The sequence below is a fragment of the Sphaeramia orbicularis genome, chromosome 20 (assembly GCF_902148855.1).
Source record: "Sphaeramia orbicularis chromosome 20, fSphaOr1.1, whole genome shotgun sequence".
NCBI classification, from domain to species: Eukaryota; Metazoa; Chordata; class Actinopteri; order Kurtiformes; family Apogonidae; genus Sphaeramia; species Sphaeramia orbicularis.
The window spans coordinates 18,838,716-18,855,702 of NC_043976.1; the positions used below are offsets into that span (position 1 = coordinate 18,838,716).

The 16,987-nt window shown below is 34.8% G+C and overlaps 1 protein-coding gene across 2 annotated transcripts in view; it reads left to right on the top strand.

The window, feature by feature from the left end:
* prtfdc1a (phosphoribosyl transferase domain containing 1a) overlaps positions 1 to 16,987 on the top strand; it is a 19,769-nt gene continuing 2,782 nt past the window's right edge. The window contains exons 1-9 of one of the 2 annotated variants that reach the window (XM_030122875.1): positions 1 to 135; positions 418 to 450; positions 3,889 to 3,995; positions 4,081 to 4,264; positions 9,261 to 9,326; positions 12,227 to 12,244; positions 15,313 to 15,395; positions 16,507 to 16,553; positions 16,669 to 16,745. In XM_030122875.1, the coding sequence (XP_029978735.1) occupies positions 418 to 450; positions 3,889 to 3,995; positions 4,081 to 4,264; positions 9,261 to 9,326; positions 12,227 to 12,244; positions 15,313 to 15,395; positions 16,507 to 16,553; positions 16,669 to 16,745 (615 nt within the window). In that variant the 5' untranslated portion in view covers positions 1 to 135. The remainder of the gene's footprint in view (positions 136 to 417; positions 451 to 3,888; positions 3,996 to 4,080; positions 4,265 to 9,260; positions 9,327 to 12,226; positions 12,245 to 15,312; positions 15,396 to 16,506; positions 16,554 to 16,668; positions 16,746 to 16,987) is intronic. The other variant, XM_030122876.1, reaches the window with a different exon arrangement.

A 16,987-nucleotide genomic window follows, 5' to 3' on the forward strand; every position in this document is an offset into this window, starting at 1 on the left:
TCCTTTTATACAAATGACTCAGGCGTGATCCCGCAGCGCATGTGGCTCGTCTGGACTTGCGGATATGTTTTTTGAGTTTCTGCTTTTTCCTTTTTGTTATGTAAAAGATTGATTTTTTAAAAAGGCGACAAAACGGTAAGCAGAAATGTTGCACAGCAGAGTTCACACGCATGGAGAAGGAAATGCTCAGATGTGAGTGAATAATTGTGCTTCCAAGCTGCAGGAGATTTCCTGGTGAATTCCGTCTGTAGAGCTGGTGTTTTTTAGAGAAATGATCCTCTCAGTTTAAGACATTACACTTGTTTGCATGGATATAGTGTTGACAATGTAACTATTTAAGCTTAAGCTGGTCTGGTGTGTGTTATTTGTGTAATTCCACTCACTGTTATTTGCATCTTATTTCCATGACTGCTACAGATGGACAACTCAGGAATCAAAAGAGGCATTGTGGTATGTTCAATTTAAAGTCTCAAAAATATATTACTACTATTAAAATTCTGTACTACTGTGATGTATATGCGGTGCTGATACAGTCTTAACCCATAAAGACCCAAACAGCCACTGGTAACCAAAACCATCTACTGATCTGAAATAGGTGCTTCTCTGAAACTGGTCCTTAAAACAGGACATGGGGGCTAGAAATTCAAACCAGATGTAGACTAATGTTATGAAGAAAGTTTGGGTCTATTTTAAAAATAGATATTTAGAGATAAAAGAGAAACTTTTTCATAAAACACATTTTTATATTGTTTTACATTATATTTAATACAAAAATCTGCATGTAACACGGTCAAAAGGACACAAAAATTACACTCTACTATTTTTTTTTAATATCTCTGTATTCTCTCACAGGTACATTTTGGGAATTGAACTAATTAGTGTTTTACAAAAATGACCGCTGTTGCAAAATCATTTGAGATTTATATGTGTTTAACTGGGCAGGTTCTTTATGTAACGCAAGTGGACACGATGGGTTACACACAAAACCTGGAATGAGACTGACATTCCTTGAAAAACCCCACGTCTGAATTAGAAAAACCACAAGGATTGTCAAATTTAACACAGTGTCTTTATTTATAATGCTATAAAAGCATTTTGAGCAATGTTTTTAAAATAAAATGCACTGACACTTAGGTAGTTTTTCATGTCCCAATTTTTGGTCCTATTTGTAGGCCCCAATATTTTATTAAAAATTCATTAATTTTAGGATGGCTCAGAGTAAGTATGCAATTTTTTTTTTGTATTCATCTGAGGTCATTATTAGGTACATCCTAGGATAAATATTTCTAAATTTCTCTTTTATTATTGGGTCTAAAAAAGCTGGCAAAGTGCCAGGTACCAAAATGAACCCAGTTTCATAGAAGCACCCAAATGTTTCATAACTTCTGAGCCATTAAACCTATTAATATGTTGAAATAATTGGTGTAAAATACAGTTTGTCATCTTTTCATGGTCATCATATATGACCCATTTGGACGTTCAGAGGCTCCGTGGTTACCCTGGAAACATCGTCCTCTTCTACAACATTGATTCACTAGTAAAACCAATGGGAGTTGGATCAGTGACAGTGGATGGAGACACTTAGTTTTACATTCAGTTTTTGATATCTTGGCTAAAAATATAGTCAGTTCTTCATCAGTTTTCTCTGTTTTTAATATAATAAGCCTAGACTTTAAACTGAGTGTTTATGAACAGCTACACGATCAGTAAATTAAATATAGGAAAATAGAGGATTTTCACAGAAAAATGCAAAATACAAAGGATAACACATAATGAATGATGATAAATCACTTAAGAAAGGTTATATATATGGAGAAAAATTAATGTGGAAAGTGCCACAAAAGTAGCAAATTAAAAATAACTTAGATTTTTACTTGAACAATACAAATAAACTCAACCAGACTGCTCCCTGAGACAATATTTTTCCAAATAAAAATAGGAAATGTGCAAATATCTTACAACTATGACAATAAAGTTACTTTTTTTAGAACAACAAACACATTTTGGCAACAAAAATGAACATTTTAACAATATCAGTGGCTGCAATGAGCCCGTTTCCACTGCACATCTCAGAATATTAGTGCAAACTGTACAAACTGTGCAAAAACAGAAACATTGCACATTTTTATGTTCCAGTCCAATCCTTGTCCATTCTCCAAACCTAAACTCTTTGTCTGGTCTAGTGACAGATCACCATGGCATTAAATTTGTTTGTGGTACGTCCCTAAAATGAGTCCAGGGTGCTCCACGGCTAAAACATTAGTTCCACCTGCTACATGTTCTAATTTGAAGAAAAAAAAAACACCCAAGAGTGATCCCATGCCCCCTCTGGCAAGCATTCAAGCCTCCCCAAGGAAGCCTGCCCCACAGTTTGAGAAACACCATTTTACACCAATTATTTCAACACAATATTAGGTTTAATGGCTCAGAAGTTATTAAACATTTTAGATCAGTAGATTATTTTGGTTTCCAGTGGCAGTTTGGGTCTTTATGGGTTAATAATGAAATGTGAATAACCTGAACAAATATGAACAACCTGAAATGTGTAAAGAAAATTAAGCACAATGTGAACAATATAGTGGCTGTTACTAAATGTTTTATGCTTATGTTGATCAGATCTGTCATGCACATGTATAAATGATAAGTTAAGGCATAATATGTCATTATTTATACACTGTAAGACCAGATAAGTTGAGTTTACTTTAAAAATTTGAGTAAACCGGTTACCTTAAAAAATTTAAGTAATGAGTAACGAAAACTTGAGTGTATTAAACTTAAATGCTTGATTTGAATGGAATTGCTATTTTAAGTACAACACACTAAATGCCAAGTTAATTTAACTCAAAATTTGTTGCAATGTCAGTTGCGTCAGATAATCACTAACTTAATATCATCAGTGCATTGGACTCATTCCGAGTTGATTTAAATCTTCTGCAATATAAATTGCTTTATGAAATCATTCATCTTAATATACTGCAGCATGGATGGCATTTAAGCAGGAAGATAGCACAGTGTAATTTACCAGGACAGGAAGTGCTACTATTTTGGCATGGTATAAAGATTTGTAATAAACAAGTTCTAATCTAGATGAACAGTAAAGCCATTGTTCTTCCTATGGCTCTGACTCACGGTGCAGCTCTACAAAAATACAAAAACAAACACAAAAAGGCCAATAAACATTGGCATACACACATTAAGTCTAAATTAACACTAACACCACAACCCCACTGAACCCCTACACAGAAAAATAACACATTTTCAACAACATGCCTAATACCCACAATGCAATGCGGAGATGAAAAGGCGCTGTCATGACTAAAACTTAGTGATTTAAATCCATTCAACTTAAACTCTTTCGTACTTTCGACTATGTCTACAAATTAGTAGAATATACTTAACATTTTATAGTAATGGAATAAAACTTAAATCATTTAAGTACATTGTAATTAAAGCATTTTAGCAAATACAAAGTCCGGGCTTACAGTGTTGGCTATTTATGCTATTATTTTGCTGGTTTGGCCCACTTGAGATCAAATTAGGCTATATAGCTGGGATAGGCACCAACCGACCCCCGTGACCCTAGTGAGGATAAAGCGGGTTCAGAAAATGAAAAATAAATGTGACTCCTGAAAGATAATGAGTTGGACACCTCTGTTTTAAGGGATACTTTTGAATTTTGAGTCCATTTTCGAGTCTGCGTTTTGTCCCTTTTACTGCATTAAACAAGTTGAATCAGTATCTGTATTTCAATTGTCTCTGTACGTTTTCCATCTTCGACCATCGGTGGAAAAAGTATGCACCAGACCCTTGAAACCCCCCCTATTATTGGCTGTTACTTATCAAATTCATCTGTACAGATGATGCCTAACAGTTCCATGTGTGTCCCAGATAAAAGATGACTGGCCAGGGTACAGTCTGGACCTGTTCACCTACCCCGAACACTACCACCAGGACATCGATAGTGTCTACATCCCACATGGGGTCATCATGAACAGGTAAACCTTCACCTGCACAGAATCAGGCGGTCTAACTGTTTCCAGGGCGTCACTTTGGATTGATGATGGGATGTTTCTCCTGCAGGATAGAGCGTCTGGCCCACTACATCATGGAGGATTTCAGAGACAACAACATAATGGTTCTGTGTGTCCTGAAGGGGGGATACAAGTTCTGTGCAGACCTGGTGGAGTTCATCAAGATCCTGGGTCGCAACACCAACAACTACCTGGAGACACGGGTGGAGTTCATCCGCCTGAAGAGCTACCTGGTAGGTCGGCGATATGCAAAAACACAACAATATGAATACACGTTGTGAATTAATACATCTTTTGAGAACACATTGGTTTGTTTTTTTATTTGTTTTTTCTGCAAATATCAGATATCAAACCCTTCACCTGTGCTAAAATGTCACAATTCATCATCAGACTGATTTTAATAGAGTCTCAAGAAAAAGGAGAAGGTTCTTTTTCAGATATAATGCATTTGGATCATGAAAAACATATCACTTTCATGCATCTGCAGTAATTGTGGAAAGTAGGTATGCACAAATTGCAGAATTTTTGGCTGATGCTGATACTTTAAATGACATTTGGGCCAGTTGCCACTGCTGATACACATGTTTTTTTATTTTTTTGTTTTTGCTTTTGTTGTTATTCATGCCTCCTTCACAAAGAAATCTTTGTTAAAAAGTTTTTCAGCCCCTCAGCATTTTATCTTTGATTCAAACTTGCAAATTTATGAAAAAAAAAAAAAAGAAAAAAACATTAAGAATATAACATAACAGACAAACATCTGTCGCTGTGAAAAGTTATTTTATATATAATGACATGACTGATATCAGGAAATATCAGCCAATACTGATGATCTGGCCCATATATTGGTGCATTGTCCTGAACAATAACTTGTATTTTACTTGACTCTTACCTTTTTGTGCTATATCGTAGTTCAATTCCAACTCTTTTCACAGGCAAATACCAGGCTATTTGTTCCCATTTTAACCTTTTTTTTTAAATGAGGATTTTACACTTTATACGATATAACAAGCTTTTAACAAATAACACACTGTAAAAGTTTAAAACAGTGGTTTCCAACCCTTTTGTCTTCTAATGTACAAAAAGTTGTGATCACACTATGCCAAAACTCCACTAAACTGTGATGTTCACCTGTTTCCCCTCCATCAGTGTCTCTCCAGCCCTGATTCAAAGTCATTAAGTGCTTCCAGGTAGCAAGTCACAGTATCAAACACATCATTTCTAGTGTATTACCTTAAAAAAAAAGTGGTAATTTAGACCATAGGAGGACATGCATTTCAACACTGCAACAACAAACACCATTTTTTATTATAATGATGTTGATGTGTTATTGCATTGTTTATTACATGGTAATTACATGGTATTATTACATTACTACCTGCACATTACCAAACTGTTACCAAAAGGTAGAATGTAAAAGGCTACCAAAATTGTCTTTAGTCTGTAAAGTAGCATAACATAACATGCTGTAGCCAGTGAAGTTTCAGGTCCTGGATACCTTTTGGCCAATGCCGTATCCTAAGGCAACAAGCACATGTGTGGATTTTTAGTGCAAGTCACACTCTGCAAGATGGAGCACACAAAATTGAGTTTGCTATCTGTGTTAGGTCTCATTAACATCTATTTATACAAAAATGGTTAGAATACCAGTTAAGCATCATTTTGCATAATTTGTTCTATTTTTTTTTTCTAAGTTTTTACAATTGTTAAAGATTAAATTGGTGGTTAACAAAATTGTTTTCACCTGACAAAGTTGTGTATATTCAGTGCACATTTCACATGTGTTGATGAGTTGAGTTGTTAATTCCTTTATCAAATAATGATTTGTTTTTTTCTCTAAACGTCTCACATTTCATTTCAACAAATGATCATATTATTTAATGTATACCCAAAAATCAAAAGATTTGAGAAATAATCCAAAAACTGAGAACATTTTTGCGCAACATATCTTTGTTTTGTTGTTGTTGCTGTTGTTGTTGTTGTTGTTGTTTTCCTCACCCATCAATCATATGAAATCTCCTCACATTTATCTGATGTTGATGTTTATAAAACTGAATATAAAATACCTAAAACAGCAGAAACAGTGGTCACATTCTCCAACAACACAATATGTCATATTAACGATGATCATATATGTGCATCACTGTGACCAAACCAGTATTTTAACAATATTTTGCTACTAATGAACAATAATGTGGAACTTTTATTTGTCTGTGCATATGTTTTGGTATTTAATTTAAAAAAACGCATCAAGAATCTGAATATTTCTACTAGCCCATGAGACAGATTCCTCTTTAAAGAATCCCTTCCAGACACTGGCAGCAGTGCTTCAGTGTTGCCTTGGCCCCCAGATGTCACTGTTGTCCCTAATAAGTGAGGAGGGTGCAGTTAGGACGCCTCAAGGACAATTGATTCTGGAGCAGCTGCAGAGCTGAGGTTAGGAAAATACCAGTCTGATAATTGCTCCAAGACAAGGAGATAATGTCTAGCACCTGGAATGAATAAAAAGAGAGATGGTATAGAAATGTTTACAGTGATATGAATTAGTCACTTGATTTATACTGTGGTGTATTTGTCCAAAAAGATTTGCTCATGTCTATATGTGGCCACATTCCTTCTAGTAAAAAGGAGGACTCTTTATATTTCTATAAAAACAACGACAGTCTTTTTGCTCTACTGAACCAATTAAACTCTACTCAGGTCAAACTGTAAGTTCACATGGTTTCCTCAAATATAAATAAATTAAGCCTTTTATATCCCCCTCAGGGAAAATTCACCAAAATTACGTTTTTAGGGAGTTGACAGCACCATTGATCAATATAAATGGTTCTGGAAAGGAATTCAAATAACATCCCGTGTAAATATCATTACGTTTTGATGGCAGCAGTTGGTCTCCCTGCTCTGGAGGACAGTGTGAGTGAGTGATGGTGCTGTAAGTCAGTCTCATCATTCATGATGGAGTCATATGACCTGCCCCCAGGGCCAGGATTTCATCCATGTCACTGCTCCTCTTATCCAAGTGATGCATCTGCAGTTCAATCCAACTTCAAAGCAGTCATTCTGCTTCAAAGGTGTGATGCTCTGACCTCCAACTGAAAAAGAATCTGGTTTTGTCCACGTTTAGGTTTACGTCAGTGCCGCTCCATACAAGTGAGTCCTGAAGATGATGTAAGAGAGTCAATGTTTGAGGAAAACTAAATTATATGTCCTGGCAAAAACACTGTATATCAAATTTTTTCCTAATTATCAATGTCAAATTCATATTATGATGCCTGTTTTTGATCAGTAAAATAACAGCGCTATAGGCACACACAGCCATGTATTTGTATATCTTAGTGGTTGCATTGTCATGTTAATGTGTCTCTTAGTTTGTGAGTAATATATTACTGGCTAACTAACATTAGGTCACATGATTTGCCCATTTCCAGCTAAGATCATCATCATCTTAGCCACTGTCACTACCCACTTCATACATGAAACCAAACTTGTTCTACACATGCAAAAATCAAAATAAAATGTGTTTTTGACAAAGAAAATGAACCCATCAAGACCCAGTGCTACTTTTATGTCAGTTCCCAAATTAATTTTCCCCCCATTTAACCTTTCTAAGTGATTTATCACCATTTGTTAAAATATTATCCATCCATCCACGAATTTTTAACTGTAAATCATATATCTTACTATATTTAATTTCCTGTATTTCATTTAGATGTTCATTAAAACTCAGTAGATTTAAAGGCTATTATATCAAAACAGAGAAAACCGAAGAAAAAGTGTCTTTTTTAGTCAAATCTATCAATAACTGAACATAAAACAAGTGTCTCCATCCACAATCATTGATCCAACTCCATGGGTTTTACTGGTGAATCAATGTTGTAGAAGATGACAGTGTTTCCACGGTAACTACAGAGCCTCTGAACGTCCAAATGGGTCATATCTGATGACCATGAAAAGATGACAAACTGTATTTTACACCAATTATTTACATGTATTGATCATATTGGTGGATCAGCAGGTATTAAACGTTTTACATCAGTAGATGGTTTTGGTCAGTGGTGGATGTTTGGGTCTTTATAGGTTAAAGTAATATGTTTAATTTTATGGGTTTTACTTATAATAAATGGAGGATTACATAAATGAAATATTAAATTTAAGTAACTCTTTCTTTTCTATATGATTTATAGTAATAAAAGGTTAACCTTTCCTTGACATTTAAGTAGATGAAGCTCCAGACATTAAGGTTTTTTAAAAAAGTCAAATTTTACAAGTCAGGCTGTCTAATGTTAGCTGCTGTCAGCTCACTAGGTAAGGTTGACTGATTTTTACTAAATAAATAAATAAAGCTGCAAATGTTTGTTTTTTTTGTATAAAAATAATGTAATCTTGTATATCCTTTTCCTTTAACCCTTTCATGCATAATGGTCACTACAGTGGACAGCTACTCAAAGCTGTTCTCTTGTATATTCATGTATTTTGTTGTTTTACTTGCATATCAGCCAACACAGTGGACGCTTATGTGTCATCCCATACACTGCAATTCATACCATGACTATAACTTTTCAGTTTTTTATAAACCTGATTTGCCGTAAGACATTTAAGTGTAAATCAATTGCTATATTGTTATTAGACTGTAATTAGCAGGTTGGGTTTTTTTCCGTGTTATCTGAATGAGTAATAACTAGTATTGTAGTGTTTAAAAATGTAAGACAACATCAGATTAGCAGCATTAAAAATGTTTTATTTCATAGTTTTCACACAGTATGTCAGTAAATGCATGTTTCTTTGCTTCAAAAATTAAACGCATCATGTCCTACTGAGTTGACCTTTTTGTAACTCTGTGAAAAATACGTTCATAAAAAAATTTCAGTCACATTGTTTTTTTCATGCCTAATGAGGAATAAAACACTCAGAAAAAAAAAAAAAATCTTGATTAAAGTTCTCATAATTCATGCATGAAATGGTTAATTCCCAGAGACATTGTAAATTATAAATATCAGTGACAGGAAGAAGTTTTTTCACACATGCACATCAGGTTTCCACTACAGATATGGTCCTGACAGCTGCTGTGATTTGAAATGGTTTTGTTTGTGAAAGAATCAGTAAAACAATGCACACGCTATGGCAATGGATGCTTTATTTGTGTAAGTTTGGGTCCTGGTGGAGACACCAAATTTGGGTCTTGTGCTGTAAAATAACTTTAAGATCAAATAAATTCTTGTCTCATGTTTCCAGAATGATCAGTCAACAGAGGACCTGCACATCATTGGAAGCAGGGACCTGTCATTTCTGAGAGGAAAGGTATGTGAATGTTGATGAACTGAATCCTGTATTGTGATATAATGTGCACAGAGGGCAGTGTTTACTAGCATACCTTTGAATTATGGCCTCAAGAGGGAGCTGTCAGATTAGCGTCCAGCAGGTAAACACATTTGAACAGGTGTACAGTGGAGATCCGTGGAGGTTTCTTTTGAGAATAAACAGATTTTTTTTAGTAACAAAGTAAATTGAAATGATCTGTTTCACTCATTCTAATGCACAAGTAAAACAAGAAAGATACAATAAGATGAAAACAACAAACGATCAAACAAGATTAATAAAAACTATGTTGTAACCAGATTTGGTGAGTTAGTGCTTCAGTTTTCCACTTCTCCTGTAGCAAGAATAATCTTTTTAGCTCACATATCTATTCCTCTGCTCTTCAAGAGAGGCACAATACAGAAACTCAGCAGAACTTTGCAAAAATATTACACACATGAGTCAAAATCTGACTGATGTGAAATGACTGTATGAATAAACAGACTGCAAGGCACAGTGAGTATGAATCACTCCACTTTGTCTGCATCAGGAAGTTCGACGCTCTTATTACAATCTGTCACCTTGTTGAAATGATTAAACTCAAATTTCCAGCTGAGTCTCTTATATTATCACAAAACAAATATGTTAGTCATCGGCCTTGATAAGCCTTATACAAGAGCTCTGTTGAGTTTGCTGTTTTGGACGCTCCTTCTTTTATCCTGCTTGCATAATACAGAAGGGCAGTTTTCAGCTGCTCTTTAGAATTTCAATGCATTTGGGAATGAGCAATTATTTTATTATTCAGTTTTATTGTGTCATCCCATCATCAAGACTGACTTCAACCAGAAAGATAGAATAATAACATAGAAAAGAGTGTGTGTCATAAATGACAAATGTAAGAAGACAAAACCAAAGAGATGGAAAGATATGGAAATGATGTAGAAGATGAAACAAGATGAAATAAAACAAAAATAGTGTAAAGGATGTAACTAGACAAAAACAGCATAGGTGATAAAACCAGAAGAAACAATGCAAAACACGAAAAATGAAATGAAATGATTTGAATCAAGATGAAACCAGGTTAAACTAGATGGAAACTATATAACAAAAATGAAACAGACATGAAAGAAAACCTGGACTAGGACTGGAGAAAAATACATCATAATATTATAAAGAGACAATACATTAATTACATCAAAGGCAAAATTTCAGAATCTATGGGAATCCTTTATAAAACTAGGGAAGTTTTAAATTATAACGCACTCCGTACCATTTATTGTTAAATTTTTCAGCCTTACCTGTCCTATTGTGTGGAGCTATGGGGATCCACCTTCAAAACAATAACTAATCCCATAACAGCAGCAGAAACGAGCCGTACAAACCACCCATAAAGCTGATCGTTATACACACAGAACTCCACTGTTTCTAAATTCCCATGTTATGATATTCAATGACTTGTTTTATTACAAAACTGTTCAAATAATGCTCCAATCCAAACAAAGGTCATTCCCAGACTCTGTTCAAAAGTTATTTTTGGTACAGGAAAGCAGGTATGATTTCAGAGGTGTCTGTATGTTTACTGTAGAAAAAGCCGTTAAATGTATAAAAAGATGTATTTTTGTTATTGGAGTTAAATTATGGAATGACATAAATATATATTTTAAGATTTTTAATTCATTAACTGTTTTCAAAACATTGGTTTGTAAAGATATTTTTGAAGGATAGAAGCAAAAATGATTTTTGATGCATTGATTGGTTACATATCGATTGGTATCCTAAAACTGATTTGAATGTAGGCGAGGTGTATATAAGCATTTAGCTTCTGCCTAAGCCTGTTCAGTCTCAGCAGAATTCACTTAAAATCACCCTCATAGACTGTATGTTCTGTATTATGGAAGATGACTAAATAAACTTAAACCTATGTATTCTGTTTGTCAGTTGTGTTTTATAGAATATTTCAGAGTCTGTACTTTTAAGTTGAACCAGAGCTTGCACTTCTTTACATAAGTGTCTGTACTTACGACAGGATAGACAGCATTACCTTTTGTGCCACTTGTGATAAAATGACAAAATAAAAACAACATAGTTACATCATGTTATATTGAGGAGTGAAAAAGCATGAGCTGCTTCCATCAAAACTGTTGCAAATTACTAGTTCTGGTGTCTCATATCAAATGTTGCACATTAATTTAATCTGTTTGTAAAAAGAAATGCTTTAGTTCATATTCAAAATTTAATTAATAACTTTTAATTTTGTTTGCAACATATTCTGTTTTGTTTTTGTTTTTTCTAAAATACAGTGATTTATTGCTCAACTAGTTTTACTTACTCTATCTTATCCTTTTGGAATGTGCTTATAGTATGATACTTGCCAGTGCACTGTTGGCTCTACAGTGTGTTTAGTGTTCAGCATGCAGCATAACGGGTTGGTTATGTTTGCGTTTTCTTTGCATGTCCTCATCTGCTTTCTTCCAGTGTTATGTAACAGTGTTCAGGTGTAGACTGAGAGCATTGGCCGGGCGCCTGCATTCTCTCCAATCACTCTCCCCAAACCATAGATACTCTGGGCCGGCCTCACAAAGAGCCCCATACACCCCGGCCGAGGGAACAAGGAGTCATTTGAAACCCTGCAGCAGGGAAAGTGTGCAACACCCAGACACTTAGCACTGACTTTTGCTCACTGTAGACACAGATGTTCATTACTAGCGAGAATTGAAAGAGTCGTCTGTGTTTTTGTTAAAGGCCCTGAAGATACTGCCAACACAGTTGCTATAGACACCATCCCTAACAAATGTAAATTTCGCAGAGACAATCAAGTCTTTATTTTTGTTTTAGCAGTGAATATTTTAAAGGTGTTGTTTTACTAATGTGTTTCTCCCTTTTTTTCCCCTCATGTTATCAAGTGTGTGCTGATTGTGGAGGTGAGTGTCACATTTTATTAACATTGTGTATCTATTTTAAGTTACATTTTTAGCAGCTTTAAGAACATATGAAAAATTTAAGAATAGTGTCCTATCATGACAACAAAAATGCATGAGTGCAAAAATAAATAAATAAAAAATAATCCCATTCATTTCATGATCAAACCAAGATAGATGTTTCTGTTTTTTGCTTCTTTTCAGGGTGTTTTTATATTATTTTTTCTCCTGCTTTGCTGTCGCATTAGTATTACATCAATGAACCCCATGTGTACTTGTATGTTGTGGGTATATGTATAAGCATATGTATGTGTGTATGGATGAATGAGTTTGTGTGTGTGTTTGTATGTGTGTGTGTGTGTGTGTGTCTGAATAGACACATAAATATAAAACAGTAACAGAAAAGGAAGAGTGACATATATATTATTAATATTTTAGGGAGAGGGGAGGGGATGGGATTAAATAAGTTGCACTTTTTCCCACCCCTTTGCGGGCATGTAAATGGAACTATTGTGCTGTTCTTCTGTCTAAGATTGTTGATATTTGTATCATTATGGATGTTTTGCTGATTCGCATATGTGTTAAATTTCATTGCATGTTTGGAATAAATCACTAAATCACATATCACAAACCCTGCCCTGTACTGACTCTTGTTTCACGACCAAAATAAACTAACTAACTAACTAACTAACTAACTAACTAACTAACTAACTAACTAACTAACTAACTAACTAACTAACTAACTAACTAACTAACTAACTAACTAACTAACTAACTAACCCATGCTTTCTTTTCGGCCACATTACTGCATCATACTTTAATACAGAAACATGATTGAAACTTCTAACATGTCACAACACCTCAGGCTTTATTGGGCTCGATCTGTTTCCTGGTATCTAATGTGGTATTAATGTAATTGAAGTTTTAGTGTCACATTTTTTCAATGGATAAAGTTTAACTTGGAAAACAACTGTGCCATATTTATTACAAATACAGCCACATTTATCCTCTTTCACACAATATGACTTTAAAACCCCAGTGACTTATAGAATATGAACCATGAGCCTCAAAATAACAGTAATCCATCCAACTGTTCCATTAAACTAAAATAAAAAAAAAAACTAGAGAAGATCTTACCACTCTATTCCTGAAAATACTCACTTTTTTACATCACTAAACCTGTCTAAAATTTATATCATCTTGTCCCCTTTTTCACACGGTAAAAAGGTTTTGGTGATGTGAGGTACCACCTGTGACTGACAGGTCACATGAGCCAAACTTCAGTCACAGTCAGACTTGGGTGGTTGATTGTTATAGTTTATTCATGAAGCTCAGGAAAACCATTAAACTGAATGAAATTATAAATCAATGAAAGGAGTGCTGTGCAAATCTGCAGTAAGTAATTAATTTTTTGCTTTTTTTTTCTGTTTGTGACCTGGTTTTATACCTTTGTCATGTGCTGTTGCTCTTTTCATTGTTTTAGAGATCACTGTGTTTTGACAAGCCAAATATTTGTAGCTTCACAAATGTGCAGTATAAATTAACCCTTTATCGGGCAAGTGACTATTTTAGGTAATTTCTGCACACATTACAGGACAGTGACAGTAACAGTTACAGTGAGGACAGTGAGTCAACAATCTCAGGTCCAATGTGGTCTACAGGGTCTGTAAGGTCCACCTCTGCATGAACAGTGAGTGGACCTGCTTTGTTAGGTACCATGAAGTAATGGTACTAATGTAAGGAATGATGCTCAAAGAGATAATATGAATGTGGACAGGTGTCTGGGTCAGCACTTATGTAGGTCTAATGTTCTAAAAGTCATGTGCTGAAGTTCTAAAACACATGTTCCTTTCACTTTACATGTGTTTTTGTTGTATTTTTACCTCTGCCAAGTGTAACGGCGAAGGTTATGTTTCATCGGGGTTTGTCTGTTTGTTTGTTTGTCTGTTAGCGAGATAACTCAAAAAGTTATGGATGGATTTCCATAAAATTTTCAGGAAATGTTGATACTGGCACAAGGAACAAAATAATTACATTTTGGTGGTAATCCGGGGAGGGGGCTGATCTGCCTTGGTGCAGGTCTGCGCTCCTAGTGCTTTTCTAGTTGTAATTTTTTTTTTTTTTTTTTGCCACTTACAGAAAAGGAACCAAATATGGTAACTTCATTGACCTTGATTTTCTACATAACAATGAGAATTTTTGAAAAATTTCACAAAATTTTTCCAGGGCTGTCCACCTCCTCAACTCTGCACTTTACAAATACATCCACCAAGCACTTTACTTATGTGTGTTTTCTTGTCCTTGTGTGTGGCGACCCTGTACTGTCTCTTTTTAATGTCTTTTTTTAAGCTACTTTCATGCCCTTTTTAAATTGCCCCTTGGGGATAAATAAACTGTACTGAATTGAATTGAATTGAATTGAATTGAATTGAATTGAACTGAACTGAACTGAATTGAATTGAATTGAATTGAATTGAACTGAATTGAATTGAACTGAATTGGAAAATTAATAAAGTCTTGTACTGCCCAGTAACACATTCAGGTTGAATTTTGAATTTCAGAATATTTCTACAAGTGCCTTATAAAGGGTTAAACAATTTTCTTTGTATATTTTAGTTTGTTTCAGTTTTAATCTGTCTTGGAGTGAAGCAGAAATGTGTAAATATAATATCACAAGGGCTGTTTATTCTGAGAATATACAAACACTCATCCACAAACATTAGTTGAGTTATTCATTTAAAATATTTATAGTTTGTAAGAATTGCCCAGAGCCATAACAGCTCTGAGAGTGAACCAACAAGACTCACATACTTGATTTGTTAAAGTCATGCCACAGAAAACATCTACTTGTGTCTGTTATAGAAACTGATTTTTTTTAGTGTTTATGGGAAACAAAACCACTTTTCAAGATGAAAAAATGTGCATTGTTCATTATATTTGTACACCAAAACAAGAAAATGACATCTGCAGGGTTAGATTTGTGATTTGTCTCCTCTGTTATTCTATTTTTTTTTGTCTCACATCCCTCCCTCTTCATGCCTCCCTCTTCCTTTGCTCTTCCCTCCCCTTAGGCCATCGTCGACACAGGAAAGACCATGAAGGCACTTCTGAAGCATGTGGAGACCTTTGAACCCAAGATGGTCAAGGTCGCAGGGTGAGCCCGTTTTTTTTCTATTTTTTCTGGGTGTCGCTGTTTCATTCCACACAGCGGGGGGAAATGCCAAGCGTGTGACGAATACGAGAAGAAGATATCGCTTGTCTCTTAGTCCCTATCTCAAACCCATGGGCTGTTCCTGTGCGCTCAAAGATCACAGACACAAGATAAGCATCTCCTGTCACACATGGTTCATGTCCAAAGTTTATTTCCTTTTTTATGTCACATTTAAAAATAAAGATGTGGAAGAAGAGAAAAATCCTTGAGTATGGCAGGTTAGTGTAATATTGTAGAATAGAAACAAATAAAAACAAATAGAAACAAATAGAAACAAATAGAAACGAAACGAAACGAAACGAAACGAATAGAATAGAATAGAATAGAATAGAATTCGCTGTTGCCACTTTAGTTCACTGTTGCTGCTTATCCACCACCACTTTAACTGTTATTGTTGCTGCGTACTGTGAAATATTGTACATACTAAGAATTTTTTTTTAGCTTAATTTTTTTTTTTTTTCATATTTTGTATGGTAGTTTTATTCTACCCTACTTACTCTTTATATATTCTATTTTAGATTGTATTCTTTATCTTCTTATGCCACAAACTGAGACCTGGGTGACTACATTTCATTCTATCTTGTACCATTGATCGAATGACAAAAAAATTGAGTCAGAATAGAATAGAATAGAATAGAATAGAATAGAATAGAATAGAATAGAATAGAATAGAATAGAATAGAATAGATATTTATTGTCACTGTCACAGGAACAATGAAAATCAGTTTAGCAGCTCTGTTCTGTTTAGCAGCTAAAAAAGACTATAAAAACATCACACAAAATAGTGAAAAATGTAAGTATGTGCAAAAAGCTACAGGATAAAATATTAAATATATATATCCTTCTAAAGTACTACTAAAACTACTGAAATATACATAAGCTAACTCACACTACAGGTGAAAATATGTACAATAAATAAGGATATATACAGACAATATACGATGTATACAAGGTAAGATTTGGAAAACAAGGTGCATGTGTTGTGACTATTGCACTGTCCATTAGACTGTACTGTAACATTTCAGTAATAAACGTATCATTTCCTGTGTTTCAGTCTTCTGGTGAAAAGAGTCCCTAACATGGCTGAAAGTCTGACAGACTGTGAGTACTGATATTAAATCCAAAGCAAAGTTACTTCAGTCTGAAAAACAATTGTATTTTTTTTTATCCGTCAGTATTTTGCACACATCATGTTTCTCTACGTGTGCTTTTATAGATGTTGGATTTGAAATCCCCAACCGCTTCGTTGTTGGATATGCCTTGGACTACAATGAATACTTTCGTGACCTGAACGTAAGTCGTGAGTCTACCCCCACTGGCGCACAGCACATGACCTTTTGAAGAGCTAAAAGAAAGGGATGAAAGAGACACGAGGGAAGAGTAAACACATTAAATCAAAGAGATGCACTTCTCTCCCTGAAACCTAAACCCGACTAACAGGTATCCTCCCTGCCCGCGGACACAAAATTATGTACATCTCTGAGAACACGTGCGGCTTATGTCCTTAGTGTCAACATGCAACCATTTAGAGCGGT